This window comes from Anolis carolinensis, chromosome 4 (assembly GCF_035594765.1).
Source record: "Anolis carolinensis isolate JA03-04 chromosome 4, rAnoCar3.1.pri, whole genome shotgun sequence".
NCBI lineage: Eukaryota > Metazoa > Chordata > Lepidosauria > Squamata > Dactyloidae > Anolis > Anolis carolinensis.
In genome coordinates this window covers 183,309,983-183,334,687 of record NC_085844.1, presented here as the reverse complement: position 1 = coordinate 183,334,687, position 24,705 = coordinate 183,309,983, and the positions used below count along the sequence as shown (strand labels likewise).

Genomic DNA, 24,705 nt, shown 5'->3' with positions numbered 1-24,705 from the left:
ACGGCTCTAATAGCTTTTGCTAAACTTTGGCATTGATCGAGTCAAGCTGTGGAACTCCAGATATTATAATAATACTGCCAAGAAGTATGAATAGAATTTAGGTAAATGCTGAAAACAGTAGAAATTGATGGGTTTTTTTTAGATTGAAATGATACAATGCATTCTGTTCAAAGGTTTCTTCATATTGGATGGCCTTGTATCCTCAAAACAGAGGGAATGTTTTGGGTAAAATGGTTGTCTATTTAGTTAGAAAGAGCCACCTGCTTTTCTCATTTAAGAGCTACTGAAGTACTCCAAAGAGCATTTCAATGGTTCTGTGCATTCTTTTGCAAAATTAGCATTGATATTTCAGAATCGACAGCTAAAAATGGGATTCTGTAGCTGAACTTTTAAAAAATGTCCTTAAAATCTTGCAAGCAATATCAGCTGACATATTAGTAACTATTTCCTTGGAAGCAGTATTTAAGCTAACTGGTTGGTATGTATGTTTCTGCATACTGTTATATCAGTTAAATGACTAACTATGACCCGGAATAAAAAGGAGAATATCACAGTAAGTAAGACTTAACTTGATAGGTGCTAATGAATAGCTTTTTCAAATCAGGATAAGTTTCAAGTTTGAAGACAGCTCTCATCAATGTATTCTCTTCAAAGGATTCTCCTTAGTCATTAAGTTCTCTTAGGCCCCTTCTACACTGCCATATAATCAAGATGATCAAAGTAGATAATCTGGATTTTATATGGTAGTGTAGAAGGGGCCTTAGTCTTCTCAATCCATATTTCCCTTGGGCTGGATGGCTAAATCTTAATTTTAAAAAATTGCACCTGGAACCACTATAATAAATGGCTCATAAACTTTTGGGCAAATAAACTACATCCCATCAGCAGCTTCAATGCCCAATCTCCAAAACAAAAATGTAGCAATTACAGTGCTTATGGAACATGGCCATGCAGCCAGGAAAACTCACAGCTACCTAATTACAGTGCTATTTTTATTCCTTGGACATTTAGTGTAGGAAAAAGATGCTATTGAGAAAGATTGGGAAATACATATTTATTTAGAAATGTGTATGCTCTATGCCAGGGGTCCTCAAACTTTTAAAGCAGAGGGCCGGTCAACAATCCTTCAGACTTTTGAGGGGCCGAATTATCATTTGAAAAAAAATACAAACAAATTCCTATGCATACTGCATATGTCTTATTTGTAGTGCAACAACAACAACAACAACAACAACAATGAAAGAAAAATAAAATATTTAAAAATAAAAACAATTTTAACCAACACAAACAGGTCAGGATTTCAATGGGAAGTGTGGACCTGCTTCTGGCCAACGAGATAGTCAAATTAATTAGGATTGTTGTTGTTGTGTGCCTTCAAGTCATTTCAGATTTTGGTCGAGTCTAAGTCAAAAATTTATGTATTTATTATTTATTTATTTACTACATTTATATCCTGCCCTTCTCACCCCAAAGAGGACTCAGAGCGGCTTACAATTTATATGTACATACAATATATTATATTGTTAGCATAGAACAATATTAGCATTATATATTACTATATTGAACTAAACACTATATTGTAATATTATTAGTAATATTACATGTAATATATAATATATAATTAATATTATTATATTGACTGGTCCATGAGGTCACGAAGAGTCGAAAACGACTGAACGAGTGAGACGACGACGATGGCATTATTATTAGTATTATATTGTATTACATTATAATATAACCATCAATATTATATGTGTATACAATATTATATTATAAAACTGAGGGCGGGGGCCAGGTAAATGATCTTGGAGGGCCGCATCCGGCCCACGGGCCTTAGTTTGGGGACCCCTGCTCTATGCTATGCTGTTATGGATTATGTTTGAGGAAGATTGTTTCTTGAATGTTGCTCCAGATACAGGCACAGCCACAAACTGACATCCTCAGTAAGGACATACTATTTTTTTCCTGATGCAGATAGTGAATGATAATCTATTGAACCTTTCAAAGATTATCTTCTGAACTAGTATTTTCCCCAGTGTCATTGTTCTTCTTAAATAGGTGTACATATTTTTGTTAAATATAACTGGTTGAAGTGTCCAATAATATGGTACTATTTCATATTGTTTAAGAGACAATAAAATGGCTGTTGTCCTAATTAGTCATAGTAGATTAGCTTGATCTTAATTTTATGTTTTCATTTTTCTTCATTCATAATATTACCGAACATTATTCTTGTTACAGTATTTGAAATTCACATTATGTATTTTGTAGCACATGTGATACCTGGTTTGATACTAATAGGATTTGAGGGACTGATGATCAAATGAATCATGAAGAGTGCCTGGAAGTTCTTAAGATGATTGGCATTACATCCATGGCATTATTCTTTCCACCTGTATGCATATGTCAAACATTGGCATTGAGCTTGAGGAGATTTGATAACTCACTAGAAAATGTTCATATTTCTTCAAACCCTTATCTTAATCATAGCCTTTCACCCAAAGACAGGTTGCATTTATATATCTGTGTTCTGTGTGGAAAATACTTCCTGCATTAGTTAGAGGATTAGGAGATTCTGTGTGTGTGTGTGTCAGAAAGAGGGAGAGAAAGAGTGAGCAGGAAAGAGAGAGAAGAGTGATGGATGGGTGGAGAGACAATATAGCAGATAACTAAATTGTCAAGAGTCAGACGTCAGTTAACAAACAAAACAGAGTTTATTCCGAAGATAAGCCAAAAATAACATAAACACAGAAAGTATCCTTGAAACACTTCACTTATCAGTGTTTCAAGAGTAGTTTGGACAAAAATAACTCAAAAACAAGCCACACTATTTTCCCATGCTGGCATTCAATAAAAACTAAAAGACGCTTCAATTCAGCTTTGGAGAACAAATAGAGTTGACTGCAAGAAAATATGCAAAATAAACGAAGGCTTGAAACCTTCCAGAAGCTGCAGAATATAACTGAAAGTGCAAAAGTCTCTTTTGGCTTCAAACCGTTTCTGAAAACAGACAGCCGGCTCTGCGTATTTAAAGGGACAGTTCCCAAAAGAAAAACAGCAAACTGGCTTGAAAACAAACTAACTAGAAGAGCAATAAACTGCTTCCACGGTGCAGATAAAGCCAAAAGCTTCAAAGGGATGATGAATAGCCGTCGTCAGGAGAATCCAAGGTCAGGTCAGGAGGCAGCAGCAAATTCCGAAAGGCAAACCAGTAGTCAGAAGTCGGGAGTAGTCGTCAGTCAGAGGGCGTAGACAGAAGCCAGGTCAAATTCAATCCAAAGTCCGAAGAGGGTGCAGTCATCCAAACCAGGTCCACGATAAGACACAGCGAGAGCCAAGCCAGATAGTATCAGCAGCTAGAAATAGTAATCAGAATGCAGTAATCAGAGTCCTAGTGGCGCCCAGCAACACATTGCCACATGCAAAGTAAAGTGACTAAACATTCCCAATTTATCCCAATTTTCCCTGGGTTTCCAAACACCAACGCCCAAAGAGCAGGTATCCCAAATCCTTAATCCGAATCAGAACTCCACACAGCTAAAGCTCGTGGGTCGGGCGTGCCTAATTCTTCATCAGAATCCCTATCAACCTGCCCACTCCCAACACCGTGCACACCTGGGGATCCATCCTCACTCCTCCAAACAGCCCAAGTGGGGTCTGCTTCTGAAGACACCCAAGCTTCCCCAGTGTCAGCAGTATCTATGGGCCCCGATTCCTCCCCAGGCATCTCTGGTGCCCGTGCCCAGTCAGTACCCACTTCTTCGGCCACCACCTGTTCCCCAGCATCACTTTCTTCCACAAACTCCCCATCTGAATCTTCCTCAGAAGACTCCCCATTGAGATCCCTAATTCTCTTTCTGTACAAATCCTCCAACGAGCCCTCCTCGCGAGGGTTTTTCCTTCCTCTCCTGATCCCACCACCATCATCCACAGTCCCCGAAAGCGCAGTCACAACATAATGTGTCTTGCATTTCCAAAACAATGTATACTGTATCTCTTGATTTTCTCAAAAACTTACATATAAATTCTTGCTTCCAATGTATGCTCTTTTCTGTATTTTTAAATGTAAAATTATTAAAGACCTCAGCCTTCATAGAATATACTGAAACGATTAAATTCCTCTTTTTTATGCTGTTTTCAGTATTTCACTCCGACAAGTATAGTAGAACTACTAATTATGTTTCATCTTAAACTGAGAAATATCTCACCTGGGATCCCATTAAAATTCCAGAGTCAGGAAGGAAATGTGTCCACAGAAATGCCATCAACCTGTTGTTGAATAGTTGGAGGCTAATATCTCCCAAGATTGTGTGCTGAGCTGATGTGTTAACAAGTACCCTACTTGATCAATGAAAAAGTATGCATTGTTTAAAATGTAAACCTGATACTCCACAGCTGTAATGTGAACTTTTGGGCATTTGTGCAGACAGTTATATATGATATTTTGAAGGTCACCAAATGGTTGCCACCAGGTGGACTTGCCATTCATAAGTGTCAAGAGACAGAATTCCCAAACTCGCACTATTGCAGTTATCTATGTGTTAAACTCTAGTTCAGAGATAGGCAGTATGTCTATCAAAAACAGCTGGTTGGAGATTAATTGTATGAAATTTTCCAGTGTTTAATTTTTCTGTGAAAAATTTTGTAATTTTAAAGGAAATTATTTTTGGGTAAAATTTATTGGTGACAGTAAATTGATGCCAAATGAATCTTAGTCAAGTTTGGAAATTTCAAATTTGTAATAAATGTTTTCAGGTGATTATCTAATGTAGCTGTGTAACAGAGTTCTTATACTGATTTGCAAATGGGGTAAATACACCATAGTAAGTATTCATAATAACACGAACCAATATCTAATTATAAAATGAACCTAAAAAGAAAACTCAGTATCTCAAATTCTCAGATGGGAAAACAAGACATGACCTCAATTTGATCCAATGGGGCTCTTTTTGTAATCTAAGTATCTTAATGCTAATTCATCAGAAAGTTGCCCAATTTTTATCTATTGTAAAAATAATTTTTTAAAAGTTTGGCTGTTTAGATGCTCTAGGCAAGAAAATACATCTCTCTAAATGACATATGCAAATTACAAGATGTTGTGCCTTGTGTTAAGTACTCATAAAGTATAATAAGAGCAGTGGATGTGATACACAGTTCATTTTTTGTACTTTTTTAACAGGTGGAAGTCCGTTGGACAGTCCTAGAAATTTCTCCCCAAATGCGCCTTCTCACTTTTCCTTTGTTCCTGCTCGTAGGTATGTGTGCACATTTCTGTTTATTAGTACTTCTGCTGCTTAAAGCAATTTAGATCTGTATGCTTAATTATTTACTTTCAAGCATTAATCTTGATTTTTATAATCTTTGGACTTTGAATCATTGACAGAACAAAATGTACAGATAAACTGTCTATTTATTTGCACAAGATCTGTTTTACCCTCCTGTATAAGAAAATAGATTCTTATACCAGGGATTTGGATATAGTATCCCTTATCTGGAAATCTGAAATTCTCCGAAATCGAAAATTGTCCACATTAGTGAATGAAATAGTGACACCTTTGCTTTCTGATGGCTCAGTGTACGCAAACTATTATTAAAATTGTGTATATATTGTGTATAATATGAAATATAAATATATACATCTTCAAAGTATTTCATTATAATATGCAAATATTCAACAACAGCAATAACAATAATCACAATTCTGATATCTAAAACACTTTTGGCCTCAAACATAGCAGATAAGGGATACCGTTTTGTGAATAATGTACCACTTTTATTACCCCTAACTGATTTGGTGTATAACAATGTTCATAGCCTGACCGCAGCATAGCAGCGTTTATCCTGTCCTAGTCCAATTGCTATTTAAAATTGGAAGAGGCCCAACACAGGTAGCTCTCATATCCTCTTAGGCCCTACAGATTAGGCTGAACTCTGTTTCATTTGTTGGGCTCATTTGTTATTTGCTTCTGAATGTGGGGTTGTTATATAGCAATGATTCCCAAAGTGGGCGCTACTGCCCCCTGGTGGGCGCTGCAGTGATACAGGGGGGCGGTGATGGCCACAGGTGCATTTGGGGGCAATAAATAACTGTAACGGGGTGGTGAAAGCATAAAAGAAAGCAGATTTGGAAAAAAATGATTTATGTATTCTGCTTATAGCGGGGCCTCTTCCAAGAGCACGAGACAGGGTTGAACCTCTACCTCACTCCTGAGGCACCTATTAGGACACGGGGGTGGGGTCAGGGGAGGGGCGGAGCCTCTTCCCAAGTGCCAGAGACAGGGCTGAGACCCTGAGGTGCCTGTTAGGGGGTGGAGCTAGAGGAGTGGGCGTGGCTTCTTCTCAAGAGCCCGAGACAGGGCTGAGAATCTATACCTCTCCTGAGGTGCTTGTTGGGACACAGAGGGCAGAGCTAGAGAAGGGGGCGGGGCCTCCTTCCGAGAGCCCAAGACAGGGCTGAGCCTTTACCTCTCTTGAGAGGCCTTTTAGGACTAAAGAGCGGGGCTGAGCCGGGGCGGGGCCTCTTCCCAAGAGTACGAGACAGGGCTGAGCCTCTGTATACCTCCCTTGAGGTGCTTGTTAGAACACGGGGGCAGGGTATAGAGGTTCAGCCGCGTCAGGCACTTGGGAAGAACCCCCTCCCCCCGTGTCCTGGCAGGCGCCACAGGACAGGGATAGAAGCTCATTCCTGCCTCAGAGCTCATAACTCCGCCCATCCCAGTCCTGGCTGCCCATTTGTGGCCCTGCCCACCTCCCCCTCCCAGACCTGCATCTTGGACTAGGGGAGAGGCTCAGTCCCGCCCGCTTGAGCAGGAGCCACGCCCACCCATCTAAGCTACACCCTCTTTCCAGGGGGCGCTGAGTAATATTTTTTCTTGACAGGGGGTGGTAGGCCTAATAAGTTTGGGAACCACTGCTATATAGTTTCCCTTTCTGCCTCATCAGAAGAACATGTTATGCCTTGTTCATCTTCTTCATTGTTTTTGACGCTTTATACATTCCTTAGATGTGTATCTTCCATTACCTATACCTCCCCCCCCCATTTCCCCCCTCCTTCTTGGAACAGCAATTCCAAAACAAGACTCGTATTGGAAACGGTCTAGTCTAACCAATAAAATAGACAGAGATTATAGATATAGCACTTTGAACCAGGCTTTCCACAGAGTTAAACTGATGCAATGACATCATTTGGATTTCTGTTTGTTTTGAGAATTCATGAGAAAAAGCATTAATGAAACTGGTAATAAATGAATGAGTCATCGTTTTTTAAATTGTTCTGGGAATATCCTATCACATTGAGATCTAGCAGTAACTTTAAATATGCAAACTATCCCATCTTCATCAGTTGTGTAGGCTCAAGAGATTTTTTTTTTACTATGGCCTAATGTCTCTGTTAAATTTTATTTGCTATATAAAGTTGTATATAGTAAAAGAGGAATTCAAAATGTATCATCACCATTATCTTAATATGTAGACTACAATTTTTGTAGTCTCCCAGAAAGATTGTCAGTTTAGGAATCTGAAAAGATAAAAATGCTGGTTGCTTACTTACATGTTACATTGCAGGCACATGTAATAGTGTCGTTGGCAGCACCTTCTTGTCAAGTGACTTCAGTGGAACATGATTTGCATGAGTGTGCATGCTGATTTCTTACTTTCTAATTGTTTTCTCCAGCTGCTTTACTCCTCCAATGATACAATACTGATCACTGGAATGAATAAAACCAATTAACAGCTTTTCTCCTCTTTTTTCTGCAGTGTAGATAATCCCTTTTAAAGGAATTTGCACTTTACCACATATAGTTGCCATATAACTATAGAGGAAGAGGTGCAGAAAATCAGCATACTGTTTCTGTAGTGCAGGGGTAAGGAACATGTGCCTTTTCAGATGTTGTTGGATGTTAACGTACTTTACACAAAAGAACCAGTCATGATGTTCTATGCCAACAATATTTGAAAAGCCACAAGTTCTCCATCCTGGAATTAGTTTCATTAAGAGACAAAGTGCTGCGCAGAATACAGGAAACATGTAGACCTATGGATCTGGAGAACTTTTTCAAATAGATATTTAACTGGCAACAAAAGTCTATTTAGATGTCATAGGGTTACTGGTGTGGTTATATTTAGAATGCCCTTCAGCAGCATTGCCAAGAGGATGTTTTCCCAGACACACAAGACACAGTGTGACTTGCTGGTCCACAGCAAATATCTCAGACGCCACGCTATCCCCTTCGCTAGTCCTCCAGTTAAGCTGCTAGATATCTTCCTTATTGGTCATTAAACTGTCACAAGCAGCACATCTTTAAATTGGGAAGCACCTATTTGCAGTTTCTATTATCCAAAAAAACCCTATAATACGTTACAATAGTAGTTCTGGGAAGCACCCAAGAAGATTCCTGATTCAGGTGACCTCAAACCATGAACTGGGGAAAGAGCAATTTAAGTTTTTGCTTCATTCTTAAGGTATCTCTGGATCTATGCAATGTTTCCATAACTTTTATCCCCCAACTTAGACAGGCTACAACTGCACGGGTTGCCCTTTACTGTCTGAATTCCTGTTTCTTGTTGTAACATTTTACCCTCACATTTGATGTAATATAATTAGAGTGAATTGATTTGTTTTGTCTTCCACTTACCCAAGAAATACCAGCAGCAATTCCTCCTGAAACAGTGCTGCTTTCTGTTCCAGTCTACAAAGATCAGGGAATATGTCTAGTATTGCTTTGTGAACATAGTCTTCTCTTTTGTCATTGCATCCCACTGCTTTGATCAAGGATGTTAATACATTAAGCAGAAGTAAATTTTACCTGGCAGGTACAAATAAAATACTTTGTACTTTATTTGAACAGAGTGCTTACTTGAAGTAAAAGCACTTTGAAGGTTATCATGGTACATCCATGACTCCCATACCTTATAAGATGTGGGCCTGTCACAGAATCTGCATTGGGTGGGACTTCATTTGTTGCCCATCTTGTATTTTTAGATTCTGGATTTTGTCAGTAAGACCTTGCAATTATGTAACCTTAATGTTAGTGAGTTGGATAGTTCATCTCCTTTTTGAATTTGTGCTTTAATTGGAACATCCATTCTCTATATGCTGTTGCTTGCTTCCAACTTTGTCCAGAGCCTCAGTTTTGGCTGTAAGATTCCTGATAGCAGCAGAACCTTCTCTTGCATTATAGAGTCATAGTATAATAGAGTTGGAAGAGACCTCATGGGCCATCCAGTCCAACCCCCCTGCCAAGAAGCAGAAAAATCACATTCAAAGCACTTTCGAAAGATGGCCATCCAGCCTCTGCTTAAAAGCCTCCAAAGAAGGAGCCTCCACCACAGTTCAACTGCCAAACAGCTCTCCCAGTTAGGAAGTTCTTCCTGATGTTCAGGTGGAATCTCCTTTCCTGTAATTTGAAACCATTGTTCCACGTCCTAGTCTGCAGGGCAGCAAAAAACAAGCTTGCTCCCTCCTCCCTATGACTTCCCCTCACATATTTATACATGGCTATCATGTCTTCTCTCAGCCTTCTCTTCTGCAGGCTAAACATTCCCAGTTCTTTAAGCCGCTCCTCATAGGGCTTGTTCTCCAGACCCTTGATCATTTTAGTCACCCTCCTCTGGGCACATTATAGCTTGTCAACATCTCCCTTCAATTGTGGTGCCCAGAATTGGACACAGTATTCCAGGTGTGGTCTGACCAAGGCAGAATAGAGGGGTAGCATGACTTCCTTGGATCTAGACACTATACTCCTATTGATGCAGGCCAAAATCCCATTGGCTTTTTTAGCTGCTGCATCACATTGTTGGCTCATGTTTAACTGTCGAGCCAGGGTCCTCCATTCTGTATCTTTGCATTCCATTTTTTCCTGCTAAAGTGAAATATATCGCATTTGTCCCTGTTGAACTTCATTTTGTTAGTGTGTTAAGATAATTTTGAATTCTGCTCCTGTCTTCTGGAGTGTTAGCTATCCCTCCCAGTTTGGTGTCCTCTACAAACTTGATGAACAAGTCTAACCCTTCCTATAAGTCGTTAATAAAGATGTTGAACAGAACCGGGCCCAGGATGGAACCCTGCGGCACTCTAATTGTCACTTCTTTCCAAGATGAAGAAGACACATTGGTGAGCATTCTTTGAGTTCATTCACTTAGCCAATTACAGATCCACCTAACTGTAGTTTTGTCTAGCCCACATTTTACTAGTTTGTTTGCCAGAAGGCCGTTGGGGAATTTGTCAAAGTCCTTACTGAAATCCAGGCATGCTACATCCACGGCGTTCCCTGTATCGACCCAGCTTGTAACTCTATCGAAAAAAGAGATCGGATTAGTCTGGCATGACTTGTTTTTCGTAAATCCGTGTTGACTATTAGCAATGACCACATTTGTTTTAAGTGTTCGCAGACCACTTCCTTAATGATCTTTTCCAGAATCTTGCCTGGTATTGACGTGAGGCTGACCGGATGATAATTGTTTGGGTTGTTCTTTTTTCCCTTCTTGAAGATAGGGACCATTTGCCTTCTTCCAATCTGCTGGGACTTCTCCGGTAGAAAGTGCTTTCCAAACTATGTTATGTGATAAACTTGCAGTCCCCTCCCACCCTCTCTCAGAGTACCAGTCTGATACCATATTTTATCCTCCTGGCTGCAATTGTTTCCATCTTTCCTAAAACCTTAGCAAGATGGCAGCTGATAGCTTGAGGACTGAGACATGCCCATGAAGCATCACTTTTAAGCAGCACAACATTAGAACCCTATGGTAACTAGAGGTAGACATATAACTTTCACCCAACTCTGATGTTCTCAGAGGGACCAAGGCTAAAGTAAGAATGGATGGGTATATCCAGGTGATGTGCTGGGAAAAGAAATAAACCCGTTACTGGTGTGTTATAGTATTTAACTGATTTTTCTCTCCAGTGTGGTATTTCCCTTTCATAATATGTGTTGTGTCATAGAGAATGTTTTTATCATGTAAAAATGCAGCTATTCTTCATCCTCATAATTTTGTGATACCAGTGCTTGGTTTTAAACTAATAAAACTGAGCTGAATAACATAGATGAACATTTCTCAAAACATAGTCTTTTGGTATAGTTGGGATTGAATTGTTAAGTTCCCAAATTGATTCAAAAATATTATTTTTGTAAAAGTTTCATATTTACAACTGGACTGTGATTTGTTCTCAATTTTTATTGCTGGTACTGTTTCTTTTATATAGCCATGGACACAGGGCAGACAGGTAATGGTTTAGCAGATATACATATACATATATATATATATATATATATATATATATATATATATATGGTGCATAGTGCTTTTGCATGCTACAGTCTCAGTGAGTTTATATGGTGCCATAATTGCTATTCCATTTTGTAAACATACAGTAATTGCACACTGCATTCTCAACTCTGAATCAAATTTCAGATATTCTTAGGTATATACTCACAGGTAAGACTGTAAGCCAGATAAAGAACAGCTTTTCAGTACTAAGCCTAATTGAGAGAGTCAGATAAATGTTGGATTGAAACCAGACACATTATCAGGGAAGAATGCAAAAAGACACTGCCTCTAATTAAAAAGAAAAAATCACATAACTCATGAAATTATTTAAATGGTTAAGGACATATCAAAAGCAAAAATAAAAAGATACAGAATCCTGAATATATTTATTCAGTGAGTTGCAAATGGAGACAAAGGGAACTATTATAAATAAATGCAGGAAAACTGAAACACAGTTAAAAGGTAGAACAAGAGACCTCTTCTACAAAGGCTGAGGAATCAAATAGAAATTTAAATCAAGAGTCAGATATCTCTTCTTCCTATTATTTACTGTCCTGCTTTCATGTCTTAAATGAGAATCAAGTATTGGCAGCTTTTCATGCTAAAGCTCATGTGAAAATCAGTAGTGTCAAATGAGACTCTTGCATTCACAGAAGCAGTAATTTTATTTCATCCCATGATAATTCAGTGTCCAGTACTTGTCCCATATAAGATGTAAGACACAAGAGAAAATAGCAGTGGCATTTGATGATCTTGATATTCAAAAGATTGCCTAAATGGGGTTAACTGCAGCATGGATTGTGTAACTGCATCATAATTATGTGTGATTTTATGCATGAAGCATGAAAGCATTGTTTATTACGGGTTTATTTTGTTATGTGTGTCTGTTATCCCTTTGCTTAATGTTAAGAGTGAGAACAAGGCAGTTTAGAAATATTGTTCCTGAATTTAATGGACAAAATATTTTAAGTTTAATTTTACACTTACCGCTCTTGTTAGAAGTAAAATACAATAAGGATAATCTGCCAAAAACTTTGAAATTTTTTCTACAAACATGGTAAATTCTCACGTTTAGTGTTGAAACACCAAACCCATGTCTTACATATTGGAATTCTGTTGAATATGCCTGTAGACATTAAACTATAGTTATCAATATGATTGTGTAAGAAACTGCTGATGTTTTTTGCAGTGGCACTATGTGCAGAGAATAGGATGTAAACCAGTGTGTACATATTTGTCTGTATGACTTTGTCATATAGTCTTCATAGACTTTATATTGGGTTCCAAAAACTGACAGGATGCAGACCAGATTTCTAGCTTCATAATTATCACTATCACTATTTTATAACCAACCTGGAGCCATTTGGGGAACAAATTTAAAACAATGGCTGAGCAGTAACTACGGCATATGTTACTTAAGTAGAATAACTTTGTTAATAAGTTACTAAAAAATTGCCATAGCATTTCTAATACTGTTTGCATCTCTCTTCAGGACAGATGGCCGTCGTTGGTCTCTGGCCTCCCTTCCTTCATCTGGATATGGAACAAATACTCCTAGTTCAACAGTTTCCGTAAGTTACTTTTTGTCATGGTTAGTAAACTATTTTTGAATTTTGTTCTTTTTTTACTTTCAATAGTTAAATGTTTATGAAGCTTCAAATGCCTTATTTTCTCCTCACTTACCCAGCAGCTTGTCAGTTTGTCAAGTCATTGCTTTTCTAACTCTTTTGTACTAAGACTTAGAAAAATGTTTCTAATGCCTAGTGTGAACCATTGTTGCAGTTTCTGCTCCATCTTTTTGTGTTCATTTAAAGTACATTAGCAACAAGAACTGGGAGTGTTCATATTTATATGTTGTAGCCTGGTTCACAAATTGATGAGTATCAGTTTAATTTTTATCAGTTGATTGTGCTTAGCTACATTTGTGAGCTGATTCAGTTAAAATGTATTATGTTTGCTTTGATATCAGGGAATATGGAAGTGTAATTAATCTGTAAAAGTTCATTTCTGCAGACTTACCACACTCAATAAATGATAGCTATATACAGATATCTTAGCACCAATATTTATTTTATAACCTATCTTCACCACCCTGCTTTATAGTGTTAAACCTTCAGACCAGTATTTCCCAACATTTGATCCTCCAGGCGCTTTGTCTCCCAGAATTCATGGCAGATGGCTAAGTTGGCTGGGACTTCTGGGAGTTAAAGTCCTAAACACCTGGAGGACCAAAGTTTGGGAACCACTGCTTTAGACAATTGTATCATAAGTTACAATTCATTTGTGCTACGTATTTACACCATATGTCACAAAGCTTTGTTTTTATCTTGTCTCAAGTGAAGTAATGATAAATAACATATATGATTATTTCTAAAGTATTTAAGATTAAAGGATTTGAGACAAGAGATGGTTGCATATACTAACATTTTTAACAGAATTTTTAAAACTCTAGATCATCTTTCATTCAGTCTTTTGGAGCAGGGGTTGTCAGCCCATGGATCATGGATATTTTACTTTTTTGGAAGTTTCTTCTCTTGTCTTTCCTTCACTAGGATAATTAACTGGGGGCAACTTCAAAATTCATACACTTTTTCATTTTGTTTTGAAAGAAAAGAACAGATAAAGTCATTATGTGGTTATGTATGAATCCTGTACCTCATCATAAGGAATCTCTTGTATATATTTTGTTCTTAGTCGTCTTGCTCATCTCAAGAGAAGCTACATCAACTGCCCTACCAACCAACAGCAGATGAACTTCACTTCCTGACAAAGCATTTTAGTACAGAAAGCATCACTGATGAGGAAGGACGACAGTCTCCAGCAATGCGCCCCCGATCTCGCAGTCTCAGGTAGGGTTGTGCACTTGTATAAAATTACTTACCATTTCTGTTTGTTCCATTTGTTATGGCCCCATTTCTGTTTCTGTTCACTGCTCACAGAAATGGGTGCCTATACAAATGGGTTTTTCCATCCAAGGTCCAAAAAACCCAAAAAAAATTTCAGGCCTTGGGGTTGGCAAAGCGCCAGGCCCTGCAAGCCGGGCCTACAAGCCATCGAGCGCTCGATGGCTTGTAGGCCCAGCTCGCAGGGCCAACAGTCAAGCACTCAATGGTAGGCCCAGCAGCCAGGGCCTATGAGCCATTGAGCACTCGATGGCTCGTAGGCCCAGCTCATATGGCCTACAATCAAGTGCTGAGCACTCGATGCTTGTAGGCTCTACTAGCCGAGCCTATGAGATATTGAATGCTCGATGCTCATAGGCCCTGCAGGCAGGGCTTATGAGCATTGAGCACCCAGTGCTTGGCTGAAGGCCCTGTGAGCTAGGATCTACAGCCAAGTACGAATCAGCAGAGGGGAATGGCTACTGTTCCGCTCTGCCATTTGTTTAGTTATTTCTTTTGTTTCCGTAGTGTTGTACTGTTCAGTGCAATCCAAATGGATGAAATGGTACAAAACCACGAATGAAACAGATGAAGCAGGATTCGAGCCCAACCCTAGTCTTTTGGTTCAACTTAAGAAATGTAACATTAATTTTTTCGTGTTCTCTGTGAATTCACACTTGTGGAGTATACTGAACCTGCACAGGCTCTAATGGAAGTTTCACAAGCTGTATTCTTTCACATTTTGGCAGTGACCCCACCCACTCCTTCCCAGGGCATAAAAGGCACCCTGGCCCCATGCTCCATAGTTTTTTTTCTTCTGCTGCTGCATCAGCTCTTCAAAACTTTGTTCGTGAAGACTCAGTTCAAGCTATTTGTCTAGTGTGCATCAAAGATCCCGCACTCAGACTGCCATGCCCAATGCCTCCTCTGCTTAGGAGAGAGTGATGTCATGGGCACGTGTAGCCATTGCCAAGCCTTCACGGCCCAGGCACCAAAAAACAGAGCTTCCAGACTGAAGGTGACGCTCTATCAACAAGCTTTGGCCTATTCTATGGCCATGGCGCCGTCGACATCAGCCGCTTCGACAGCTCTCTCAAAGTCCTCTAAAGACTCACAGACAATGTCAGAGCTTTCTCTGACCAAATTGTCTGAATGGCTGAGGCCCTTGACCTCGAAGTAGAACAAACCCCCAAAGTGGTCATGGATCCTGTTTTCAAGAGAGTTCAGGCAGAAGCCCCACCAGCAACCCTTTTGCCATTCCTAGCTTATCTACTGGAAATCATCCAAGCTTCTTGGATGAAACCCTCATTGATACCCCCGATTTCAAACAAGATTGAAACATAGAACCGATGATAAATTATTCTATCTTTTTAAAAGCTTAGAAATTGCTTGGCACACTTGCTTTATGTTTTATACAAGAGGAACAGTAACTTTCAGATTAATAAAATTGTTTTCTACTTTGTGTAATAATCAGGAGTCATTGGAGAGCAGTGTGGTGCAGTGATTTGAGTGTTGGACTAGAACTCAAGAAACTAGAGTTTGAATCTCCATTTACCGTATATACTCGAGTATAAGCTGAGTTTTTCAGCCCCTTTTTCAGGCTGAAAAAGCTTTATTTATTTATTTCGTGTCAAAAGCATTGTACGACAAATACATTTCAAAATGATGGGGGGAAAAAAAGGAAAGCACAAGCAACTAAATAGTTTTGGACCAAAAGCGGGCAACAGCAACCGCATTGTCCGTAGCTTTAAACAACAACTCCTTCGTACATGAGGCAGGGCATTGTGGGCAAGCATACATATGCGGAGTTGTTTGTTCTGCTCCACAGTCACACAAGGTGGAGGATTCCTCCAGGTAGTGCCACCTCGCCAAGTTGTCTTTAGATCTGCCCACTCCGCTTCTCAGTCTGTTTAGGGACTTCCAAGTTGCCCATTCTTGGTTTGCCCCTGGAGGAAGACCCTCATGGGGGGCCATCCAGTTAGAATTGCCAGGTTTAGCTGCCCAGAGGGACACCCTTGCTGCTGCTGGAGGAACATCAAGAGGAGTGGTGGTTCTCATGAAGCCCTTCCTTGATTTGAGTCTACTGGGAGGAAGCTGATAGTCATGCAGTGGGTGGCTTTCACAATGTTCGACCTTATTTCTCTCACAGTTAGCAGCAACTTCCCGTGGCACGTCAGGAGGGGCAATGCCAGCTAACTTGTAGAGTTTATCAACAGGTGTAGGTTTAAGGCATCCTGTGATTATTCTGCATGTTTCATTCAGTGCTATGTCCACCTGCTTTGCATGGGTAGACTTTTGCCAGACAGGACAGGCATACTCTGCAGTTGAGAAAGACAAGGCCAGGGCTGATGTTCTTATTACTTGTGGGTCTGCACCCCATGCGCTGCCAGCTGAAAAAGCTCATCTCAGCTTATACGTGGGTGAGGATCCCGGCGGGAAGGCATGGGGCTGAAAGAAGAGCCCCTTTCCCATTCATTCCCACCAAGACCCTCACTTCTCCTCCTCCCTTGCCCCTGCGCGCCTTTTTCTCCTCCGAGCCCAGAGGGGAGTGAGGCCGTGGACATACCCCACTGCTGCGGTTCCCTCCGCTGCTGAAGGCACGCATAGGGCGAGGGAGGAGGAGGGAAACGTCCCTCAATTAATAGAATTTTATTGGAATCTATTTTTATTTTTGAAATTTACCAGTAGCTGCTGTATTTCTCACCCTCGGCTTATACTTGAGTCAATAAACCTTCTCCGTTTTTGTGGTGAAATTAGGTGCCTCAGCTTATATTCAGGTCGGCTTATACTCAAGTATATCCGGTAATCATGAAGACCAAGTTAGACTCTTAGCTTCAGAAGAAGGCACTGGCAGCGACTCTCTGAATAATCTTGCCAATGGACCTCATGATAAATTTACATTAGGTTTACTATAAATTGATAATGACACAACAATTACAGCGGGGAATCTCATACTAAGTGGTTTCCCCACATGATTAGCAGATAGAAAATATTCACACAAGATACCTGTCTCCCATTACAATCAGCTGTCTGTATTCACTGGGGTTAAGGGCACAAAATCCTTGGAAAAGTGAGAAAACCATGAATAAAAAGGTAATTTTTAAACTGAGAGACCACCCCTCTAGGATTCTCTAGTTCCTGCAGCATGATTCTGTGGTCCACTTATGCCAGAGGTTTAACTTTTGCTGATTTAATTACTCACAAATTTTATTAAAATGTTTTCTTTGAATCTCTAGATCTGTCTGTGCAATTCTATTACCAAATGCTGGTAGACTGTGAGCATAGAGTTGCACTGAAGGACCTAGTAATTCCTAGAGAATATTTTAATCAAATTCAGTTAGATTTTAATGTCTTCTTTTTTTCTTGCAGTCCTGGCCGTTCTCCAGTATCATTTGATAGTGAAATAGTAATGATGAACCATGTTTACAAAGAAAGGTTTCCAAAGGTAAGAAGAAATACTGGAATAATTCTTCACCAGTTTTTTAATATAGTAATTAAAAAATATGTGGGAGACTTAATTTCAAATATAAGAATGTTATTTTGATGACATTGCTCTTATTTGACTTTCTACTTCCTGAGGAAGAGAAAATGACTAAATGTAACTCTGTTCGTTTTGGAAATTAATATCAGTTTAGGTTAGACTTTCATTGGTTGTATACTAAAAAGAGAACACTGATTTTTTCATACTTTCCCTTATGGTGGCAAGAGTCTTGTAAGGATTTGAAGGCATAAAGCAATTATTTTCTTACATCTAATAAGGCCAAGTTTGGGGCATTTATTTTAGAGGCTTTTCCCCATAGAAAACTGGACCGATTATTCATCATCGTCATAGGCTATCTCTTGGTACGAGTATGATTGTGGTCCAGGGACAGATTATTAGTAGCTCATTTTTAGAAGTCTCTCTCCAAATAATATTACAGGAGCAACTTAATGTTCTCCTGAATAAAATGTTCTTAATTGAACTCTGTCCTGGCTTCATTTTTATTTGTTGTCTATCTGCTTTTTCTTGTACCATTTATTATTCTAAAAATATGAGATTGTTTAATTCATTTGAAATTAATACACTGTAAGATGTAAGGTGATTACTTTTTACAGTGAACAAGAAACATGTAACTGAAATAAATATGTTTTACTTATTCCGTTGAATCTTATTTGTCAGTTTGCAAGTGCATCACTGTGCTAATAAGTAAGGAAAAACAGATAAAGCAGGATCTTAATTTTTCATGGGTGTGAAGGCTTTATACACATCTTCATCCATCATTCTGTCTCTCCGTATGCTTTTTGGTTTCAAAGAGCTGGATGATACAATGCCTTCAATATTCTTAATTGAAAAATCCAGCTTTTCTTTCTCAGGCAGCAAGTTAGGGAAGGAGAATTAAATGAATGGAAATATTAACTTCTCCTCACCTAGCCCTGCAGTACTCAAATGCATTTATTGCTTTGGCTTCTTTAAAATAAACATTAAAAATTAAATGTTGTTACTGATGTATATGCACAGGCTGTCCCCAAGTTATAAATAACATAGGTTAAGTAGGTTTGTTCTTAAGCTGCGTTTGTATGTAAGTCGGAACTTACAACTTTTCAGTATAATGCCAGCTGTGTGTGTGTGTGTGTGTGTGTGTGTGTGTGTGTGTAGATAGATAGCTTTGATAGCATAGGAAAAGAGTTAACACTCCTGTGGGGTTTCTTTTGCTGTCTGTGCCTGTTTAGATGATTTTACCTAACTTACTGTCTTTGTGATAATTTAATTTTGAAAAATGTGGCTTCTTATGGAAATGAGGATTAGAGGTAAAACTTCAGTGGAGACATTATTTCTCTATGATAACTCTTTTAGGAGTGAATTTCCCTTCTAAGGGGTTAATTTCTCTTACTTCCTGTTGTCTCTCCCCTGTTCTTAACTATGAGTAGTTTGTAAGTTGAATGTTTGTAACTTGGGGACTGCCTGTACTCCTCTCTAATGTTTAGTTTAGCTCTTTTAGATATTTGGTTTGCAAATCTCAACCTGTTTTACACCAAATTTTCTTGGTAACTTTAAATTCTTGTTTCTTCTTTAATCCCTGTATCTGTCATCTGGGAACTGTGTTATCACTCAGCTTCACGAGGCTTAATTGTATTTTTTAAAAAAATATTGTTATTAGAGGATAACCCCCTAGGGTGTGTATTGCCAAAATTATGAAATATTCAAGCAAAGCCTTCTAGTTGGGTTTGAAATGTTTAATTAAGTCAACCTGTAGACTTTTTAGAAGCAAAACGCCTGTGATTAATTTTTGACACTTCTTAGGCCACGGCCCAGATGGAGGAACGGCTGGCAGAGTTTATTGCATCCAGTGCACCAGAGAATGTCCTGCAGCTAGCAGATGGAGTGCTAAGTTTCATTCATCATCAAGTTATTGAGTTGGCAAGAGATTGCCTGGATAAATCACGTGAAGGACTCATTACTTCTCGGTACTTTTACGAATTGCAGGAAAACCTTGAGAAACTCCTACAGGATGTAAGTATTCTGATATCAATTAAAAAGAGCTGGATTATACAATGTTACCTTATTTACTACAAAAACTGGTTGAATTCAAAGGGCAGCCTCATTTATCTACTTGTAACTCATGGCAACTCTTATGTGATTTAGACTTCCACGCACAGAAACTAGTGTGCTTTCTCCAGCCATTTAAAGCAAGTAGTTCAAACCACTGTCTATAATGGAAATCGTGATTCAGCTTGGACCAGGAAAGTATGCAGTTTCCCAATCCCAACAAGGAGGAGCAAAAGAGCTGTGGTGCAATGGGTTAAACACTTGTGCTGCTGAACTGCTGATCTGAAGATTGGCTGAACTGCTGACCTAAAAGTTGGCAGTTCAAATCTGTGAGACAGGGTGAGCTCCTGTCTGTCAGCTCCAGCTCCTGCCAACCTAGCAGTTTGAAAACATGCAAATGTGGGTAGATAAATAGGTACCACTCCAGTGGGAAGGTAATGGCGCTCCATGCAGATAAATAGGCCAAAGATGAGCACTGCCTCCAAGAAGCTGGAAATGAAAGGAGAAGCTTCTGCCTTTGTTTGTGTTTGTGTGTCTTCATTGTATATGACTGTAAAGGCATTGAATGTTTGCCTATGTATCTTAAATGCTGTAATCCGCTCTTGAGTCCCCTAGGGGAGAAGGGCGGAATATAAGTAAAGTGTATTATTATTTTTATTATAATTATTATTAGTCTTTGAATGCTTCACATTTCAGAAGGGCAGAGATGAGTTTAATGCTGTAGGAATTTGTTGCAATTCATATTGTAGCATATTCCTAAGAATAACATTAAAACCCATCTTTGCCCTTCTGAAATCTGGGAAGCCCCTATGTAATTCATGGGGTTGTCCTAAGCTGACAGGCAACATGAAAGCACATATACACAATTTGTATTCACTTTCTGCAGATACAGAAGAAGTTGAGTTTGTGTCCATTCCCAGCATCATGTCATCTCCAGGACTTGCATTCATGGGTACAATTGCTGTTTTGAAACTTTCTCCCCATGCAATGAAAATCTAAGAAAGAGGAACATGTTAGGTCTGTTGCAGGTAGCTAGTAAAAGATTCTTTTGTTTTAGAATTGAATTTCTGTAAAAACCCAGTCCAAACCAAATTAAAAAATCAACAAGTATTTCCATCAAAAGCAAATATGGGCAACTATAGTCTTTCAGATATTTTTGAACTACCATCCTTCACTATTGTTTTTGATGGCTAGGTCTTACAGAAATTGTAGGTCAGAATGCCAACTGAACATGTAAAGTGTGTTTGGCAGGTAATCAGGTAAATTCAAGCCTATGGCAAACTAATTTGGTTTAAATTACATCATACGTTGTCATTGTTAATGTAGTAATGCTAGTATATTATTGTATAACACAGCAGAGAAAGTAGTTCTCTGTCTTCTCTCTATAACTTAATAGTGTTTCAGCTGGATGGGAGGGAGGTTGGTATTTTAAAAATTGTTTATATAAATTGACTGCTATTCACCAAATTCACAGAGAGGTTCAAAGATGGGGTAGGTAGTACTTTGGTAGGAGATAGGTGCTAACATATCGAACAGCATAAGACAAAGAAGATTGCTGCAGAAAGATGATGCTGAAGCCACTTTCCTCTTTCTGTTCTTGTTTTCTTTGCTTTAAAACATTGACCCAGTTTTTAATGTAAATATACTTCTTAGCTTCCTTTGTATTGTAATTAGGCATGCTACTTGTCATAACAAAATATCTCTCACTAAATCCAGACTTACTGTAAATCAGTGGAATTGTAGGTGTATTCTTGATTGACATAGTTGAAGAAGATGGGCATACCCCAGTCACAGTTCTCTTTTATTGAAATTTTTGAATCAATTTTTGACATTAAAATAAAGCATACTTATAATCTGCAATGTCACAGAAAGAAGACATTCAGAACAATGAAAATGTTGAATTTATCCCAAACGAGTGAAATGTGTGTATATAATTAGTACAGAAATATATATTTTTGTTTCGCTTTTTTAAAAAGACAATTAAAAACACTCTGTAGATGTCCCTGTAGGGCACAAACTACTGCACAGGCTTATTTATGTACCACACTAGCTTTATGTTGCCTACTCAAACATAAATCTTAATTAGAACTGCTGTTCTTAGGTGCAGGTGTATTGGTTCTTTTCTGTGAGTTTGGCTGTCTTGGGCTGTATCAGTGTATTAGCTCAATTACATAGTTGTGACTTGAATATCACTGCTGTTGGTTCTGGTGAACCCCAAGGGAGGACTGTGATTTTAATTTCACGCTCGAGTGGCTATAGTTAGTGACACATGAGTCTTTCAGAGCAGGGAATCACTTGGAAATTGCCCATTTCTACCTCCAGTATCTATGCAATTGGAAATAGTTTTATTTCTATAAGTTAATGTCACCACCTTCAGTCTGTAACCCTTGTGCTTCCCCTTAAGGAAGGGAAAACCTCTGAAATGACACCCACAACTTTCAGACAAGCATATTGTCATTGGGACTGCTGATTAAATGGCATGCATCATACCAAAGGAAGTGAAAGATAGGCAGCTATTTGGTATATAACACAAGCATACAAGTGAAATGTATTCAAAACAAAACATTTGGGGAGATATCAAGACTGTCCAGTGAAATAAGGAATGAAGCAACATAGATTTTATTCAAGATTCAGGAGCTGCAGTGCTGGGCACATATCCTGGCTGAGTGGCTGCTACAAGTTTCGTGTTGTTTATTTTCGCATTTGATTTAATTTAGATTTTAGAGGTGTGCGAAACAGCACAGAAACTCTTCTTTTTTTTAGGGAAGATTCTTCCTGAAACAGAGCTCAGAGTTCCGAATTATGAATCTGAATGACCTCCTGCCTAATCTCCCAGAATCTTCCCAAAAACAGAACTGGGGCACCTGAAATTTGAAATGAAAACAAAACGGATTCGCACACCACTAGCATGCAGTATAAATTATATGTAATAATAATAATAATAATAATAATAATAATAATAATAATAATAATAGTATTTCTTGCCCACCTCTCCTCACAGCTCGAGGTGGATTACAACATTGCTAAAACACACATTCACCTAAAAAAATATTTAAAATACATTTTAAAACATATTTCCACAAAATACATATTAAAATACACAAAACAGAGATTAAATATATTCATCGTCATAACTTTATTACGGTCCATGGACCCACAGCTGTTAAGTAAATAACATACAGGAATTTACCAAACAGTTAAACCGGGGAAATTGCTTAACAAACACAAATTACACAATGTCAGGTAATACCCTGAATGGAGACTAGGCTCTTTCTCAGCCTTGCTGCCACTGCAAGGAACTTTGCCGCTGTGAGGGTCACCTCATGGTGCTTATCCTCCATCAGATATTGTTAAATTGTTTTTAAATGCATTCTTTGATGTCTTAACTATTGATTTTATGATATTATATGATTGTATTGGGCTTGATTGTGTGAGCCGCTCGGGGAGATGGAGGAGGCATACAAAAATAAAATTATTATTATTTTATTATGACACAGCAAACAAGATAGATATGCTGGATTTCATATCACAAAATCACAAGTCGAACACTTCCCAAGTGTCTAGGACTGTGTGATGTATTTTCGGATGATGCGTGCAGATCCCAGCAGGGTGGCCTTTTGCAGTTGGCAGATCATAATTTTGTCAATGTCTATTGTTTCCAAATGCCGGCTGAGATCTTTTGGCACGGCACCCAGTGTGCCGATCACCACCGGGACCACCTGCACTGGTTTCTGCCAGAGTCTTTGAAGTTCAATCTTGAGGTCCTGATAGCGGCTGAGTTTTTCCTGTTGTTTTTCGTCAATGCGACTGTCACCTGGGATGACAACATAAATGATCCAAACCTTTTTCTTTTCCACAACTGTGATGTCTGGTGTGTTGTGTTCCAGAACTTTGTCAGTCTGGATTCGGAAGTCCCACAGTATCTTTGCATGTTCATTTTCCAATACTTTTGCAGGTTTGTGATCCCACCAGTTCTTTGCTGCTGGAAGGTGGTACTTGAGGCATAAGTTCCAATGAATCATTTGGGCCACGTAGTTGTGCCTCTGTTTGTAGTCTGTCTGTGCAATTTTCTTACAGCAGCTGAGGAGATGATCAGTGGTTTCGTCGGTTTCCTTGCACAGTCTGCATTTTGGGTCATCAGCTGATTTTTCGATCTTGGCCTTAATTGCATTTGTTCTGATGGCTTGCTCCTGGGCTGCAAGGATCAGGCCTTCTGTCTCCTTCTTCAGGGTCCCATTCGTGAGCCAGAGCGAGGTCTTCTCCTTATCAGCTTTTCCTTCAATTTTGTCAAGGAACTTTCCATGCAATGTTTTGTTGTGCCAGCTGTCAGCTCTAGTTTGTAGTGCGGTTTTCTTGTACTGGTTTTTTGTCTGCTGTGCTTTGAGGAGTTTCTGATTTTTGACTTCAATGAGAGCAGGTTCTTCACTTTGCTTTACATATTCTGCCAGGGCATGTTCTTCTTCTTTGACTGCTTGTTTTACTTGTAAGAGTCCTCTGCCCCCTGATCTTCTAGGCAGATATAGCCGGTCAACATCACTGTGAGGGTGCAGTGAATGATGAATGGTCATGAGTTTTCTTGTTTTTCTGCCCAAATTGTCCAGTTCCATCTGTGTCCAGTTTATGATGCCAGCAGTATATCTTATGCCAGGTATGGCCCAGGTGTTTATGGCTTTGATGGTGTTGCCTCCATTGAGCTTGCTTTTGAGAATTTTTCTGGCCCTTTGTGTGTATTCTTTACTGACCACAGTCTTCACATGTTCATGCTTGATGTTGTCCAGCTGTAATATGCCCAGATATATATAGGCCTCTGGCTGGTGACACTTTATCGTTTGGCTATTAGGCATATTTATTTTTTGTAAGATTGTTGACAGAGGGATCATGGCAATAATAATAATAATAATAATAATAATAATAATTATTATTATTATTATATCTGACCTTCCCTTGCGGGGCATGGTCAGACAATCGAGTCACGATTGGGTGAATGAGTTGACCTCGTTGGGCTGAGTAATAGTGGCACTGCAACAAGAT

At 39.0% G+C, this 24,705-nt stretch overlaps 1 protein-coding gene across 8 annotated transcripts in view; it reads left to right on the top strand.

Moving 5' to 3' along the window:
• Window positions 1-24,705, top strand: part of mast2 (microtubule associated serine/threonine kinase 2) — a 199,709-nt gene that overhangs the window by 126,741 nt on the left and 48,263 nt on the right. For 7 of the 8 annotated variants that reach the window (XM_062978356.1, XM_062978349.1, XM_062978352.1 and 4 more), the window contains 6 exons: window positions 5,180-5,255; window positions 11,201-11,221; window positions 12,758-12,836; window positions 13,960-14,114; window positions 17,517-17,592; window positions 19,429-19,638. In XM_062978356.1, the coding sequence (XP_062834426.1) occupies window positions 5,180-5,255; window positions 11,201-11,221; window positions 12,758-12,836; window positions 13,960-14,114; window positions 17,517-17,592; window positions 19,429-19,638 (617 nt within the window). The remainder of the gene's footprint in view (window positions 1-5,179; window positions 5,256-11,200; window positions 11,222-12,757; window positions 12,837-13,959; window positions 14,115-17,516; window positions 17,593-19,428; window positions 19,639-24,705) is intronic. The other variant, XM_062978350.1, reaches the window with a different exon arrangement.